The sequence below is a fragment of the Phalacrocorax aristotelis genome, chromosome 5, assembly GCF_949628215.1.
Source record: "Phalacrocorax aristotelis chromosome 5, bGulAri2.1, whole genome shotgun sequence".
Lineage (NCBI taxonomy): Eukaryota > Metazoa > Chordata > Aves > Suliformes > Phalacrocoracidae > Phalacrocorax > Phalacrocorax aristotelis.
In genome coordinates this window covers 35315129-35332347 of record NC_134280.1, presented here as the reverse complement: position 1 = coordinate 35332347, position 17219 = coordinate 35315129, and the positions used below count along the sequence as shown (strand labels likewise).

At 41.5% G+C, this 17219-nt stretch overlaps 2 protein-coding genes across 8 annotated transcripts in view; one reads left to right on the top strand and one right to left on the bottom strand.

Moving 5' to 3' along the window:
- GLS (glutaminase) overlaps positions 1 to 8567 on the top strand; it is a 66918-nt gene extending 58351 nt beyond the window's left edge. For all 3 annotated transcript variants that reach the window (XM_075093927.1, XM_075093926.1, XM_075093928.1), the window contains 4 exons: positions 3540 to 3601; positions 4554 to 4630; positions 4803 to 4866; positions 5225 to 8567. In XM_075093927.1, the coding sequence (XP_074950028.1) occupies positions 3540 to 3601; positions 4554 to 4630; positions 4803 to 4866; positions 5225 to 5381 (360 nt within the window). In that variant the 3' untranslated portion in view covers positions 5382 to 8567. The remainder of the gene's footprint in view (positions 1 to 3539; positions 3602 to 4553; positions 4631 to 4802; positions 4867 to 5224) is intronic.
- Positions 8478 to 17219, bottom strand: part of STAT1 (signal transducer and activator of transcription 1) — a 27643-nt gene continuing 18901 nt past the window's right edge. For all 5 annotated transcript variants that reach the window (XM_075093922.1, XM_075093919.1, XM_075093921.1 and 2 more), the window contains 5 exons: positions 14772 to 14911; positions 13242 to 13427; positions 12540 to 12615; positions 11983 to 12085; positions 8478 to 11377 (listed from right to left, as the gene is read on the bottom strand). In XM_075093922.1, coding sequence (XP_074950023.1) covers positions 11354 to 11377; positions 11983 to 12085; positions 12540 to 12615; positions 13242 to 13427; positions 14772 to 14911 — 529 coding nt within the window. In that variant the 3' untranslated portion in view covers positions 8478 to 11353. The remainder of the gene's footprint in view (positions 11378 to 11982; positions 12086 to 12539; positions 12616 to 13241; positions 13428 to 14771; positions 14912 to 17219) is intronic.

Genomic DNA, 17219 nt, shown 5'->3' with positions numbered 1-17219 from the left:
GTTTGAACGGATACAGCTCATCTGTTCTCTTTGCTATTTTTTTTCTTCCCTACAGTTAAAAACCCCACAGTCATGTGCTTGCTGCTCTGACTTTAGTTTCTTTGGCTCTTGATTTTTGCAATGGACCTGTTATTTCAGGCTAGTAGGTTGTGAGTTTGGGGGTAGAGAGTTTTTACTTGCATTTTTGAAGTCTTGATTGTGCTTGATTTTTGTGGCAGCCTAAGTGAGATCTTGTGCAGCAACAAAGCTTCTGGCAGCAAGTTATTTTCACATAATAACCTTTTCTCAATGTAAATTATAATCTCTTATATGATGGTTTAATATATATGCTGCTTAGATTAATATTCTCCTAAAAACTGAGATGTTCCGGAACATGCTCATGGAAACTCTGTTCTTACTTTGAATTGAAAATGTATTTTCTATTTGCAGATTTTTAAATTTTATTCTTGAATTCACTTTTTATGTCCATCTTTGTTTTTTGGATGCCTTTTGAGCAATTTCATTGCATACCTTATAAAACTTCTTAACTTTTTGGCCTTGACTATGCTGCTGACAAAGTAGGGTGAAGTTACAGAGTCTGTGTGTTTTGTTGCTAGCAGATCCAATCTAATTCTTCCATAAAATCGTTGAAGTCTCACTTAAAATGGGGGCAGGTAGCCCTACGGGGGTTTGTTTTAGCTATGATGGCTACACTGTCAGCTTTTTTCCAGCGTGAATTTGTTTCTGACCAGTTTTGGATAATTGTCCTGCTAAATTTGTTTTTCTCCTGCTTTTTGTATCCCACTACCTTTACTGTTGTACAGAGAGCAGTCATATTTCCTCTCAAATTTCCTTCTTCTGAACTAAACAAGCAGATCTCTTTCTTTTTGTCTGGACTTGTATTTTTTTGCTTTGATCTGTCAAGAAGTTCAGTTTTATAACAATGCAACCTTGGATTTCAAGTTATTTATCTTCAGAAAGGAGTGGCTTTAAACTCTGATTGCTGAGAAACATGGCCTAAGATTATTGTGTTAGAAAGCCCCAGGAATCTCCAAATTACATCTGTCACATCGTTATAGAAAATGAAAATGGCTTTTTAACAAAATGTTCAGCTGAATCCAGAGGGATTCTTGGCCCCACCTACACTTGCAAAGTGATTTTTTGTAAGGAAGGAATGCGTTATTCTTATTTTATTATTTTAATACATATTTGTATTTCCAGAAACAACGAAGCCCAGCCAAAATTATTGGTTACCTCTGCAACTGTTTTTTGTTAAGCACAGAATGTCCTTTGCTCATCCTAGGTCCTGAAAAAGGGAGAGTATTCAGCACCTGCAGACCTGAAATGTCTGAGTGCAGCCAGCCCGGTCTGCCTGCAGGGCCCCAGCAGTAGAGCAATGCTCCACTCCCCTCTTGGCAAGGAAGACGACTGATTGTGCTGATGAAATGTAGAGATTATCAAACTAAATTCCCCTTTCGTGCCTGCATTTAAATGCAATCTGTAGCCCAGAGTCTATAAAAGGTGTACATTCTTTTAGGAGGTTTTAGTATTTTGGTGTGATTCTTTTCTATTGAAAGCCTAGTGAGAAGTGCTCTTGGGAGTTTGCTGCCCTTAAGTGGACTTGGTGATGCGAGTGATGCTGCCTCTGTGACGGCTGCAAGCTTACCACAGAAAGGATGAGACGCAGGTCCCTGTGGGGTGCTTGTCACGGCTTATTCCCCTGGTCCTGTAACTGCTGTACTGAGCTGGGGGTTGGAGTGAAGGCGAGCCCAGCTGCGGGGCGCAGGGGCAGCCTGGAGAGGACCTGCCTGGGGTGGGGGCAGAAAAAAGGCTGTAGGGGTGGGTGGGCTCAGCCAGGGACGGCTGGCTCTGCATCCAGAGCAAAGCCTGTGCTCATGTCCTGTAGGATTTCTGGTTGCTGTTGGTTTTTTATTTTGTTTTGCATTTTTTTTTTCCAGAAACTTTAAACAAAAAAATTTTTATGGGAGGAGCAGAATTCCGCCAGGCCTGTCCTCCGTAATGCTTGTGAGAAGGGTCTGGGAAATTATCTCTGGTTTGCCTCAGTTAGAGGTGACCCAGGTGCTTTGGGGTCAGTGCTGTGAGAGCCCAGGGGCCCAGCCTTTGGAGCCGGTCAGGTTTAGAAGCAGCCTGGGAGATACTGAACCCCCTGAGAAGGGATGGAGACCTGCAGAGCCTGCCGCACGCTTGCTGTGCAAGGCTCCTAAGCCTGATGGGCCTCGTAGTGCACACTGAAAAGGAGGTGCATGAGTGTGTGGATACTGGAGTAAGGAGTGTGGCTGTTTCCATCCTGGCTCTGTCTCCTTCTGCCTAACAGTCTCTCTTTGCGTCAGTGCATATTTGAGGTGTGAAAAACAACAAGCAATTCCACTACTTTGGTTTATAAGAGGCGCAGATGTTGGATCATCTGTGGCCCTGTGAAAATATGCCAGTGTTTTTGCAGAAATCGGTGGGAGACTTGCTTGTGGCGGTGATTTTCTTGATTTTTTTTTTTGTTGTTTATTTCTTCTCCTTGATGTGGAAGGTCAACGCAGCATCAGCTTCTTCCTTTATCTCTGTTACTTGGCTGGTAGCAGCGACAGAACTTTGTAGACTCAACTTAAAAAGCAACAACACAGCATTTGGAAAGTTTACCGGAAAATGCTGTGAAATGGTGTCTAGAAGTGGCCATATTGATTTATGAAAGAAGCTGAGGTAGATGGTTTTAAGCATCCCATCTCATTCGTTTTGGCTCTTGTTAAAACTTTTAGCGTTGTTATAGCCAGGATATGGTAAAAATGTGCATGGGATGACGTTGGTAGACTAACAGTATGGTTTATTCCTCATTAATGCAGCTGAGAAAAGCAATACTTGCCTGAGACTTTTCCTGTGTTATTTGATCTAAGGAGGTCCTACTTTTGTCTGCCTTGAGACCTTGCTTTTCTTGTAGTGGTTCATTTTGTGATGAAATTGCTTAATATTGTTTATTTGAAGAAAGCCTCTATATTAGACGGGCACAAGGAAAGTCTGTGATACCAAGCAAAACCGGTACCGTTTGCTGACATAGATTTATCTTAGTATTAGGAGTCTCTTGTTAAAAATAAACTAAAAAAAAAAATATTTTTTAAAAAATCCTACTTTCCAGAATGGGTTCATTGCAGGAGGTGTTTATGGTTTGTGAATTGTACAAAGTGATGCTGTCTCTGTAATTCAATACTTGGTATCATTGGGCAATCAAAGAGAGAAATACAGTTTGTCCCTACAGCAAGGCTCATGGTTTTTTACCACAGTAGAATAGAAATGGACGTTTTCTGGTTCTTTTACTGTCCTTATGACTTCAACCTTGAAAAGACAGACATACAAGTAAGCATACGGTAGCAAAGCAAGCTGGAACGAGTTCTTCGTGCTGTATACTATATTGCAAATATGGCCAGAGAGGGGGATAAAATGAACAGGTTCATAAGCACTGGACCAACTAGCCACGCTGGGCTTTTCTGGGTTTTCAATTTGTCTTCTTTTTGAGGAAAGAAGCTAAATAAACTGGCTTTCATCTCTCTCTGTAGGTGAAGTCTGTGATAAATCTGCTGTTTGCTGCCTACACAGGGGATGTGTCTGCACTCCGGAGGTAAAAATCAGTGTGGGGTTGGGAATAGGAAAGCTGCTTGTTTGGTACCTGCTATTGTTGTTTACTTGTGAATATGCACTGTGTCTGTGTTGGGGACGTCTGAGCTGCACTGGAGGTTGAATATGTTCACCCAAAAACCAAACAAACAACCCCCCCAATCCTAACCATCACAAAGGTACCCTCACACTATCCTGAAATCCCATTGTTTTCCCTTTCTTTGGATCGTACTGAAATAAACTTCCTTAACCAGTCATTTCATAGTGATGGCAGAAAACCCTAGCTGTACTCTAGCCTGCTTTATAAATCAATTCTGAAACTGCCACAAAAAAATCAGGCTGGAAAATGGACAGAATTGTTGGAGAGGCTAGGAAATATAGCTTTGCTTTCTAAGTCTGGAATAGAATCTGGCAATGCTTAGTGTTGTAATAGTAAGAGACTAAATAAACGTATTAATGTGGCTAGAATATACCTGAATATAGTTAGTAGCTGGAAAGATGTGTATAGTTTAGCTCTGCTGTCCCAGACCACCACAGCATGATGAAAGACCTCTCCCAATACTGTAACGCTGTTCAGGATTTTCAGACTTGGGAGTCCTTCCTGGGTTTCCTCAGCTGGCATAAATTTACTTTGCCTTTTATGGCTTAGCTTGTCCCTGTTAGATTTTAAATCTAACATGTTGACTGATACGAACCCTGCAAAGATATTTCTATTTTTCTTGATAACAGCTAGATATCACAAAAAAATTACGCCCCTACCTTATTTTTAGAGCCAAAGCAGTAAGGGCCCCATTCATTATAACTGAAGGTATGATGTGCTCTTGATACCGGTTATATCCTCTTGCAGGAGGTGTTTAATCATTTTAGCACAGCGGTATTGTTCCATGCTAGTTTTGTAATTTGTTTTAATTATGTAAGACTTCTCTGTAATCGTGGGCGGGTTTTGAATTTTTCAGGTTTGCTCTGTCAGGAATGGATATGGAACAAAGAGACTACGACTCACGAACAGCCCTGCATGTAGCAGCTGCAGAAGGTAATGTCTCCTCGTACGTGACTTGCTTCCTGTTAATGGAATGTGGTCAGTCTTCTTTACAGCATCTTCACTCTCTCTATATGCATACCTGCTTTTTAAAATTTTGTATGTGTATATACATATAGAGATATACATCTAAATATGTACACTCACAGTCCTGCTTTTCTTGTAGGACATGTAGATGTTGTTAAATTTCTGCTGGAAGCATGCAAAGTGAATCCTTTCCCCAAAGACAGGTGAGTGGTTTTACTGCCACTTTGGAGGAGAGATGCTCTAATAACACCCCTCTAGCTCCCATGAGGAGAGGTATCAAATAAGAGTGGAATGTGTTGAGCCAGTACACTGAAGCATAAGGAACAGGATCCTACTGGTTCTCTATAGGGTCCGCAGAGCAAACGGGAATAAAGCTATGATGAATTGTTAAAGCCATTATTTAAAAGGTTACGCTCAGCTTACAAAGTATTTTCGCAGTTACTGAACTTAGTGTGGTCTGTGTGCTTAATAATTATCACAGAATGTAAAGAACTACATTTCTGGTGCTTTTGGCTCTGTACTTAGGTGCTGATCTTAGAAATACTGTGCTCCTTCCTGTAGGTGGAATAACACTCCTATGGATGAAGCTTTACATTTTGGACACCATGATGTTTTTAAAATTCTTCAAGAATACCAGGTCCAATATACGCCGTCAGAGGATTCCAACAACGGAAAGGAGAACCGAACGGTTCACAAAAATCTAGATGGCTTGCTATAATCATCTTCAGCTAGATCCTAAGAATCAAATCACTTACCTATTTAATTGTGGTATACATAAGTAATGAAGAGCGTGTGTGTTTCTATCTGATAGTGGTATATATTTTACAGAAGTCTCTGTTACTTCAGTGTTATGTTACAGGAGTTTCTATACGCACAGGACAAATCCAATCTCTCTCAAAAGAAACAAAACCAACTAAGAATCTCCCTCCATAATGTGAGCAATATTACCTCATGCTGCATTTAATTGATGTACAAAAATATTTTGCTGTTGTTGGCTTTACTGTGCACTACTTAATTTATTTTTGTGTTCTATGTGAACTCTAGTCTGTGGTCAGGAATTTTTCTGCTGATCTTTTTTTTGTTTGTTTCTATAGCCCTCTCTTTCCAGTATGGCCAAGATGAGCCAGAGTACTGTCAGGCATGAGCGTCAGTGAGGTTTTTCAAAAGCTGAGGATGCTGATGTAGATTTAGGCTGGGTGTGTTAATTAAGGATCTGCACTTAACTCTGGAGAAAAAAAAAAATTCCACACAACCTTGTTTACATAATATAAATATAAACGGAGTATATAGGTGACAGTTGTCTATGGTCTAGGCTTGTTCTTAGAGATAGTCTTGTCAGGGAGTCTGTTTTAAGGTTTGTTTGACCAAATGGCATAGGGGAACGTGACTTGTAACATCAAACAGCGTTTAGTGGGTTTTTTGGTTTTGTTTTGCAAGCGTTTCTTTCAGTTCCCTTTGTCTCGCCTCCCTCCTCTCTCTCCATGTTCAGCTGCTAAAGTACTTCCCCGTCACTGGGGCAAGCGGGTGCTTCCACTCTATGCGCTTGTGTTCCTCGCAGATACGCTCGCACTACAGCAAGCCTCGACAAGCTGCAAAAACCCCCTTTTGGGGCTCACGTGTGGTGTTTGGGGCGGTTGCGCCAGGAACCAGCGAGGGGAATGGAAGTATGTGAACAGCAAAGCACTAAACCAAATACTACATGTAAATCTGACTTAGTTTAGGCTTGTAATAAGGAACATGGATGGAGTGAAACAGCTTTAAGGAGCATAGAGCCAATCAAAGCATGAGCAGAGCAGGAGTTAAGCCAAATTTTTGAGTATGTTCTCTTCTTGCACTACCATCGACCAGGGAGCAGGATATTGCATCAGTGGGATTCCGCTGGTGCAGAACAGGAGTTCAGGAGCACAAGTAGGTGATGCCTTTTGTGGTGAGCGGTGGCATTTCTTGTCTTGCCACCGGAGCCCGCTTGGCACATGCCCCGCTGTGGGAAATATAGATGCAGATGCTTGTTGTCTGCAGAAATACGTCATTACAACAGTTCCCTACCCCATGTGCAATTGCGTCTGCCAATTCTGTGGGATAAAACCTCAGAAGTGAGAAGTCAAAGTTAAGAGTTCGATATTCACCAAACACCGCAGTTGTTGGGCACAGGCAAGAATTTTAGCACAAGAATTCTAGGCAAGAATCGTTTAGCACATGGAAAAGGAGCTTGTGCTTGAGAATTGTGTATATGGCTATTTTTATCCTAGCACGTAGTGTACAAGTCACTAGCAGATCTGAAAGTTCAAATTTTCTGTGTTTAGGTACCAAAATCCTCCGGAAATAATGCCCAAATTCTTTCTAGGATGGCCCAAGCACTTTATAAAGATGATCTGAACCACATTATCCTCCTCTTGCAAATGGGTACACTAAGGCATAGAGAGAAGTAACTTCTGGAGTGACCCAGCAGGTCAGGATAGTTGAGAGTAAATCCTCTCGAGTTCCTGTACAGTGTCTCGTCAATATGCCATACTGCCTCCCCGCAGGGAGGACAAATCACATGGAAGAGTGCTTGATACTCATCACAAGCAGTGACTGTCTTCATGATGATGAAACTTTGGAAAAGTCTGGAAGTCTGAAGCCCTGAAATCACATCTGGAAGCTGGCTGGCATGGCTATCAAACACTTTTTCTCAATAATCTTGCTGTTCTTAAGCTGCCTTCCCCCCCCCCCTTTTTTTTTTTTTGCTGAAGATGAACTGTTTTTCTGAAGGCTTTTAACTTATTCTTTTCACATCCTGTGTCCCAGCCACCTTAGTTCTAATCAAGAACTAAAGAAAATGGCCTCTTGCTCTTTATTGAGCCACATCGGTCACTGCGTAGCACAAGGCCTCTTCTCTGCTGCACCCTGAAGTAAATTCCAACATGTTTGCTCTGGCAAAAGATCTATCAGCTTTAGTGCAGAGAAGTATTTTCAGCTGGACCCTGGATTGGTATTCTGTATCTGTATATCTGTATCAGCTAGTCTGACTTCTTCCATAGTTTTTTTTCTTATTAAAACATCCTTTAGCTTATCAGAAAAATACCTGATTTAGCTTTATTTAACTGAAATTTGCATTGCTCAAACTAGCATTTTTGAAATATAAGTATAATATTAGATAATATATATACGAAAAACCAAAACAAGGCATTTTAACTAAGTTAACACTAAAGATCATGGCTGTCCCTAAACTTAACGCTTTCCTGAATCATACTGAGTGCTTTTAGCCAGTCTTAGCTTCAGTGCATTTTTGCTGGTTAGTTTTAGTATTTTCTCATTGTGAGAAGATGCATTATTTTGTAATGTCCAATTCAGCAGCGCAGCTATTTAGAGATGGTGTTATTTATAAATATAAATATATGCAGTACATTGGTTTGGCTGTTTATCACTCATGACACTGACATGTAGATTTTGCCGTAAATAGCTTTTTGGTTATCTTATCAAATGCTGACTTCCTTATGCTCCAAAGAGGATTTCCCCCACTCCTTTGTTTTTGTCATTTATGTTTCTTCTGTACCACAACCTGAAATCGTTAAGCTAACTTAATGCTTTGTACTGAGAAATATTGTGATAGTCTTAGCATTAATTAGCCTATCTTTGTGAACAAAATGTATTGTACCAGACTTTTTTTGCTTCCAAGCTGGACTATCAGTGACTACCCTTATTGGCAGTGTACTTCTGGTCATTGTAACTGACTGGGCTGATCTTGACTTTTAGATTCGGTATTGTGGGGAATAGACAGTGATGAATGTATTTCTAGCAGTTTCCCATGAATGAATCTAAACTTGAGCTGTACTGGTTCTGAAAATGAAAGTTATTTATTTTAAGAAATAAAATCCAGATAGTGTTGCTTTTTACAGCATAATAAATGGAAATACAAAGATGATGATGATGGTTTTTATTGGTTATCTGTGTGACTGATGTTGAAATAAGCCTTCAGGCATGGGGGAAGGCTGTCCAGGAAAACCTACTCTGGTCCTTTACAAAGCATGCTTACAGGCAATGAGAATAAATTTCAGATATAGCTGCCTTTTTTTTTTTTCTTTTAAAACCTACACTGATAACCAGTGAAAGGACACAGCTCTGCTTTTTGTTAATGCTAGGGTTCTTAAGTGGATTGGCTAAGTGCCCTCAACAGCTCCAGCTTTCTCTTGCCTACTCTTCACTCCTGCTATCCTTCATCTCACCAAAAGTTTTTTTTTCCTTTTTATTATTCTTCTGGCTGTGTGGTTAATAAAAGCCTGACATGTGTGAGGCAAGGGATTGTGTCACTTAATAGCTCCAGAGAAAAATCACATACCAGTAGGCCCACTTCATAGCTCACAAAGCTTAGCTATAGATCGGTTATCCCATCAACTCAAACTAGAAGTTCAAGTTAAGTTTATTGAAGTTTGGTTGGGGAAGAAAAAAAGTGACATGATGTGAGCAACAATAAAAAAAATTTCTAACAGCCACCTTCTAAGAACCCGCTATTGCAGACTGACCTCCAACAAGGCAATGAGGCAAAAGCATTTGTTGCCTTTGGCTTCAGAGCTGTAATTGTGTAGTTGCGCAAAAAAATTAAAATGAGATACACAGTAAACTACTGGCAGATACATCATCTTTGTAATAGAAGTAGCCAGAAAACAAGCGAAGGAGCAAAAGTGTCAACTGACAGTTCCACATATTTAAAATGGTAAAAGAATATTCCACTGGAGAGAAAACCCATTGCTTTTAGAACTTCTGGCTGTGTGAAGACAAAGCCATTGCTTTAGATCTCACAAAATTTCACCCTGGTCAATAAAACTGAAGTATATAAGTAATGAAAACAAACTGCTTCATATAGACCATGAGTACAAGGTGTACCTCAAGAAACAAATACTTGACTTTTGTATTACAGTTAGGATATACATTCAGCTAGTTACAAGCTAAAAGCATTAAGTCACCACTTGTGATATTCTGTGTAGCACTGTTAACTTTGGTAATCCAGGGCAGCAAAAATGTCAGTTTAGCAATGCTTTCCGTTTAAATACCTACGTTACATGCCCTAGGTATTTTATATTTTCTTTCTCCAGAGCTTTTGCTGGGGGGACATTAGTCTTCCTGGGCACCACACACTAAACTGAACCAGTCGTTTATTTTCTAAGCAGCGGCTGATGGATCTAGTATTTCTGAACGGTAGAGCAGTAGCTCTGCAATCCCTGTGAGGCACAGGGGCCACCACTGCCCTCCCAGGTGCTGGGAAGAGAGAGCAGTGGGCTGAGAAGCTGCACTAGCAGCTGTCTCACACGTGGGTTGAGGTTGGAGGGACCTCTGGAGGTCATCTTGTCCAATCCCCCAGCTCAGGCAGGGCCGCCTAGGGCTGGTTGCCCAGATCCCGTACCTGAACATGCAGGATCGAGCATGAGCGCTCTGCAGCCCCTCTGCTCAGCTGCGTGCTAGTTAGCAGTCTGGACTAATCCACGCCCTTAGTCCAAGAGACCAGCTGCTTAAGACAACCTTTCCTCTTAACTGTGAGTTGTTACTTATCTTCAAACATGCAGAGAAACAAACCTGTTCTCCTCTGGTGGAAGCACAACTTCAGCCTTTAAGTACTAGAGATTGCATATCATGCAGCCTTTACTCAGTATAAATTTAACTTCTTCACTTCCCTGTGCCTCATCCCTAATGGCAAAAATAGTTCATTATCAAAGCCTGTAGGGTCTTATAGCTATTCAAATCAACAGTTAAATAAAGCTCTGGTTTATGGTGCATGAGAAAACTAGGTTTCAATTCACCTGTTACAACCTAAATGGGGCATGTGTTATTGTAGACGATACAAGTGACCAGGTCCTCACCTCGCTAGATTAAGCACAGTAAGTAAAAACATACTCCAATTGCTTTTGTACTTTTTAAGAGTAGGTTCTCGTTTTGTCCAATGCTGCTGCTGGACAGCATGATTCCAGCCTGTAGAGGAATAGTCTTGATTGTACACGTGGAGTGGCAAACTCAGCACATGCCAATGCAGCTTTAAGGTGGTGTCCTAAGCTGCGCTCTTTATGAGAAAGATCATGCTAAATGCCCTATGCAAGAAGACCTTGCCTTAAGAAACAAGCAAAATTGAAATGCAGATAACATTTCTGGCTTATGTTCTCTCAGTATGCCATGCCCTTAGAAAAGATAAAACCAGCAAACTTCAGCAGCGCATGGATTCAGTGTGGCATATACCTGCAGAGTGTTTGTCTTCTTTCTGTGATGCAGATGAGAATTCAGAGCTGTGAAAGTTCTTCAGAAGCAGTTACACAGAAGGTACCAGCTTTCTGAACAGAACCTCTGCAAAAGAACTAGCTTTCCTTTGAAGCCTTCTGTGTACAGCCAACTGTTTTAAACTTTAACTAATTCCCTTAAACAAAAAACCATGCATGTTTCTCCCATCGCTTGCTGAGGACCTCTCATTCCTATCCTGCTTTCTTCCTCTGCTCTGGTACAGTATCCTGCTCACTGGAAATTCTTTAACAAAGAACTTCTAAACAAAAAAGCGCATGTAAGGAGGCTACCCAGACTACTGTTTATATTCCCATTAATTAAAAATTGCGACTGGACCTTCAGGCTGAGAGACCAAAGAATTGGAATGAAGCACGTCACCAAGTCATTGACTGCAGAGCGGGATGCATAAGCTAATCAGCTGTGTCGATGCAGTAAAAAGTTCAACCTTTAAGTTGAATATGCTGAGCACATCTGCAACATGAAAAGTAAATGTCAGTTAATCAAGCCAAGTCAAGCCCTGATACTCTAGCCTTTGCTAATCCCAGAGCACAACCAGGTCCTCCCCACATAGCACCAGATTCACATCTTAGGATCAAACTACCATGGGCGGGGGGGGACGACAGACGACAGGGAAAGCCATGCTTTAATTAGCAAGTTTTTTTCCAAAGTACACCCTGAAAAGGCCACCCTGCTTTGGTAACAGGCAATACATTGCCAGCGTTGGCAGGGCAACACTTCCAAGCTGCATACCTGCTCCACCTTCCCTCCCCACCCCAGGCCCCACAGGAAGGACTACAGCCTTACTCCTTCCTTCTCATCTTCCCTCCCCCTGCAAGATACATGCTGGAAGCTTTGCTTGCCTGTTCTTCACCCTACCCCACAAACCAACAGAAAGAACAACTGATAGCAATCCCAGTTTAACTCTGGATTCCCAGCTTTTCCTACTCATTTGAAGAGACACGTTCTCAAGCATTAGCTTGCATGAAGTATCTAATGTATGTTTGAAGGGGAGAAAATAAAAAGGAAAAAAAGCAAGTTCTGGCTCAGGCCTCCTGCAAAAGGCTTGTGATACATACCACAGTGTCAATCTCTGATGGGCCCACCATCCAAGACACCTGATCAAAGTCTTCAGGAGACATGGGGAGCAGATTTTCTGGAGACTGGAGCCTGGAAGGGTGGCTAATGGAAGAAGAGCAGGGACAGTCACTAAAGAAGTGAGGCACAGCTGGGCTACTGGCACTGAGTCCTGAAGGGCCACTAATGAGGTCTCTTGTTAAGGAGACCTAGCCTGTGAGAAATACACCATGCTTTGCAAAGCCAGCATGGCTTCAAATGAAAACCAAGACTACTCAGTGACCTACATTCTAATCAAACAAGTCCACCAAGTCTTAAAGAACTTGCTTTTCAAGAAATTATACCAGTACGGCTACCTGCAAATTTCTAGGGGTTTTAACTTAAAAATGGTGCCTCAAACACAGCACTGCATGAAATGTGGTGTGCTCAGACCCTTGAAGAGAAAGAGAGGAAAGATTTGACAGGGGCATCTACACCTTAAATACTGTGAAGAGACATGAACTACAGCTAAAAATTTATCATCAGTTACTAGAAATCCAGAATTTCTGTGGAAACTTACACTTCAGATACAGAGATTAACTCAGTCTTGATGTAGCCATTTCCTTTGGGACCATCCAAATCCATAGGCTCTGGTGCTTCAAGGAGGAAAAAAGAAAAGCTTGTGGTTTTTTTAAGCAAGTTTACTTCACATTGCCACCTTTATTGTACCAAAAATAAACCCTGTGACCCAGATAATGTGCAAGCCTCCTTCTCATGCATTTTACTGTACTATGGTTAATTTATTCAGTTTTCAGTCAGATTTTCCTTTTTGCTTTTCCCCTACAGAAAATGAGGAATAAAACCTCCCCTGAAGTTTGATATAGCTGTATCAACACATCCTGCCAGGCCCACACAGCCAGGATCAATCCTGTGTAACAGTCAAATAAGAATCATGGCTCCAGCTGTTAGTGGGAACCTACATCTCTGAAATATCTCACAGGCTCATATGAAAGCTGAATTAGAGGGCCAGTGACAATTACATTTTCGGTTTTTCATCTGACTAGATTTCATGTTGTGCCTCTTTAAAAACAGACCTTTTCTTAACCTGCTGAAGTTTAGGTACCCATTCTTACCTTTCAGCTGAGCAGCACTCAAGCATGGGTTAGGCTGCCAAGACACTCAGTCCAACTGCTATCCTTTCTATGCCACAGAAATTACAGTGCCCACGTACCTCGGGAACAAACATCACACTTACACGGTATGAGCCATTTAGAGCACTCACCCTCCTTAGGCCTGGAGTAGTATTTGCCAAAGGCATTGTCTTTGGGTATATCGGGGTACAGAAATCTCAGTGGATTTTCAGGAATGTTTTCAGCTGCCATCACTTTGTAGTTGCGAATGATATCAGGGAAAGTAACAGCAGAGAGCTCCTTCTTGGTATACGGCTCTACCGAATGAAACTGGGGCTCTGCAGGTGAGAGAAGCAGTGACTCTTAAAGGTGGTTTCAAAGCCTTTTCTAAAACTGCCCAGAAAAGCTGCATCCGCTTCCACAAATTCAGAGGTCACACGAACAAAAGGCTTACCTGGATGACACCCAATGTGCTGCAGGTAAATGTTTATTGACTGTCAAAGGGAGCATAATTGTTTTGTGAGGTAGAAAAGCATACAGGAAGTGTATAGTGATGGCCTTTGGTGTAATTGCTATCCAGAATGACTGGGGTGACCTGTCTGTGGAAATTAACTCCAATATTTCATTAACTAATCAAAGTTGTGCTACCTTTTCAACCTTCTTCCAAATGATGTCATCCAAACTCTATTGCCTATTAGGAAGTTTGAGCCTAATACACCACTTGGGGCTCTTATGAAATATAAGGAGAGACAGATAAAGCCTCCATAAATGCTCCAAATACCATCACCCTTCTTTGCTCAACTTTTGGGTGCCTCAGCTATGAAGGTAGTAAGGGGAAAGAAGTCATTCTAGTACATTAAGCAGTTTCTCTTCCAGCTGTTGTAGGTCTTGGGCTCATCCAAGTGAAGTGTCAATGGCTGCAGCATCCCAGCAAGTGGGGCTGATTTAAGTAGTATGATAAGGAAAAACCCTCATTGGCTACAAGGGAGATTATATCTTTTTGCAGCTTTTAAGTCTCTAGACCCTCTTTCTTGATAGAGGGTGAATAACCCAGCTAGCTGAAGAATGAAGCTCTTAATCTGTGCTGCTTCTGCAAACAGGAGGAAAGAGAACGACTAGGAAAATGAAGTAAGTGAATATGTGGTTTACCTGGGGGAAACATGGGAAGGAAGGCATAAATGTGTTGGACCATGAGTTAAGGAAAACTGTTTGAGAGAGGAGAGCTGCACACAAGGTGAAGTTGTGGGAGAGAACAATAGTGCAGAGGGCTGAACGTGACTGTAGTGAACTTTTCCTAGGAGAAAAATCTCTGCTGGGGAAGGTGACAGAGGTTTGGAGGGAGGTGTGGATATGTATGTACTAATGGTGCCTTGCTAAGAGAGCCTTTAAGCAGGCAGGGGAGACAGCCTAGGCAGTTTGTCCTCAACAGACTTTCAGGCTAGAAGCAGTACCTGGGAAGTATTATTAATCCTCGCTGAAACCCTAAACAAGCCACTGTGTGGCTTATGAACACCAAGTAAGCCATGTATCTGCTAAGGCTTGTGGCTGGCTGCTTGTAAGGGTGGGGACTACTAGGGTGGTGTATTGTATTGGCTCTCACTGTGAAAGAGGGTAAAGGCTTCTTGTTCTGATCTAAACTTATATTTTTTTGAAGACAAAGATGTTCTCTGTTACTGACTTACCATTCTGAGATCCTTCCACCCAAGTAAATGTGATGGCTCCCTCTCTGCTGCTTTCACTGAATCTTAGTAAAAATGTTCCTGGACTCTGGTCCTTCAATAAAGCACGTTCTTTCTCTTTACTGATGAAACCCATGATGCAGCTGTAATGTTGAAAAAAAAGCTGAGTTTACTCATCAGTGTAAAATCTAAGCTGTGCTGGGCTAGCTAGGAAAGCTAAAAAGCTAAAGTACTTGTTACAGCCTTACAGATGGCTTTGTCCTGTGAACAGCTAGGAAGTTAGCAGTAGGACTGACAGGCTGAAGCTGCCCTGTGGAAGTCATGAATCACCGCAGCTTCCCTCAGCACTCTTCCTTTTGCATGGTGGTTTATACAATAACCTCTCTGAGCTCGGAATAAGAGATTGTCTTTTGCTGGCAAAACTGGGCTGCGGAAGCAGAAATAGTTACATGTGTACAATATGGTCAGATCCCAGCTAGCAGTTTTAACTTCAGAAGTATGTTAAGGAACAGTTGTTCCTTGTCTTTGGCTGATGAAACAGTTTGCCAGCAGCTAGATTGCATCACACAGACGTGGGGTTTGTTTTATTCCTTGTGCATGTTTTCTAGATGAGCTGTTAAGCTTGTGTGACTTCAGCACAGTGACATTTGCTGAGCATAGTGTAGGCAAGGAAGCCAGTGCGGTAATTTTAAGAAATGGATTTGTCTGAATAGGTACTGTGGAGGCAGCACTAGGGCATAACTTGGTCAAACTTCAACTGCTTTTTCTTTTCTTTTTTTTTGCACTGCTGCTTATTCCTCAAAATGCTCCATCAATAATGAATTTTTGAGTACTACTACTACTACTGTCCTTCCTTGCATTAAGTTAGAGAAGGTGCTTTTTGCACAAAACCTACTAAGTAATCATTACTTTGCTTAGAAATTTCAGGTGCTGTAAGCTGTAGCTGTCCTGTTTTATGGGTTTGGTGGGGTTTTTTGGGTCATTTGTGGGTCTGGATTTTTTTTAATGGCATGGTTTAGGTAACAAATCTGTTTGGTAGCAAATGTACTGTGTATAATAATGATAGCCTTTAGCCTTTCCATCCCTCATGTATTAAGAAAGGCAAGTGTTCCTGAGGCTGTAATACCTATACTTTTGTATACAAGTGGAATCTCCATCCTAATAAATACTAGACTTGTCTCTTTCCCACTCAAGTATCTTTGCAGTTTGCAAGAGCTTTTCCCTTTAGTTTCCTTTTTGCCTTTCAAGAAAACAAAGACCCGTGACTAGGCAACAAAGCCAGGTAAAAGAAGAAAAACTGATAGTACTAAATCTCTGATTTTGACTACATTCAGTATTTAACTTGCACCTCTTCTTTCTGTTAAACCCTATGCAGGGGATTGCTCTCACAACTGAGAGCAATGAGTAATGCTATTCAAGACTGTATACTACTACAGACACATGAAAAACAACCCCGTAGGCACACAGCCATACTGAGGTAGAACACAAAATGGGAGAGAACTGCAACTCAGCTTCAGTAATGGTGGCAAAAGATCCTGCTGCACTGGAGTCCACTTAGTTAAGAATATGTAGGTTTTAGGAAGTAAAACAAGGCCTGTACTATAAAAGGCTTCAATGGAATTCATCTGGAGCTAGGAGGTAATAACTCGAAGTCTGCTGCTGAATATAGCAAGGCAGAGCCATCCTGCTGTTGTAGGTTCTGCAAAATTCTGGGATACTAGGATGCTTCACTGCGAGTGTGCTATTGACAGGGTGTCTTAACATGGCTAAACCTAAAATGCTGGGTTGTGACCTTGACTGAACTTGTTTCTGGCAGCAGTTACTTCTGAAAACAGCAATACCAGAACCAAAAGTTTACTAACCGGTATTAAAGGGCAAACTGAACAGGTTTTCCATCTGGCAGTCTTACAAATTAATAATACTCTGTTAAAATCAGTAAAGACTATTGTCTGGCCTCATGGTGCAGACACAGAAGTTGAGAGTCTGGCTGCTGCCACCTAGAGGATGCTCACAATAATGTTTGCTTGTGGTTTTTGGTTTTGTTTTTTTTAAGATGGATGATCATTTTTATGATTTATACTTTGTTGCAGTTTATTCTTCCATGTCAAACACATAAGATGCTCTGTCTAGGATGTGAAAAGAACCTATTTGTAGCGGGAGCAGAGGCAAAAAAAAACCCCTAACGTTCAAAGCCCTGGTCTCTGACTTAAATGGGACAGCTTGGCTATCTGATGCTTTTGTTTTAAGCAATTGCCTCATTAAAGACTACTTCGCTATTAGAATTAATTTGTCTCTGATTCTTCTGGCTGCAAGTTTCACTCTGGATCCAAGGTATCTGCATGAACAGCTTCACAACATGAGGAGGCAACTGCTAGCCTACTGTCTAGCAGTAGGAGGCATGAGGAGGCAACTGTCATTGTCTGAGGCAATGACATCATCTTTGTTAACTTC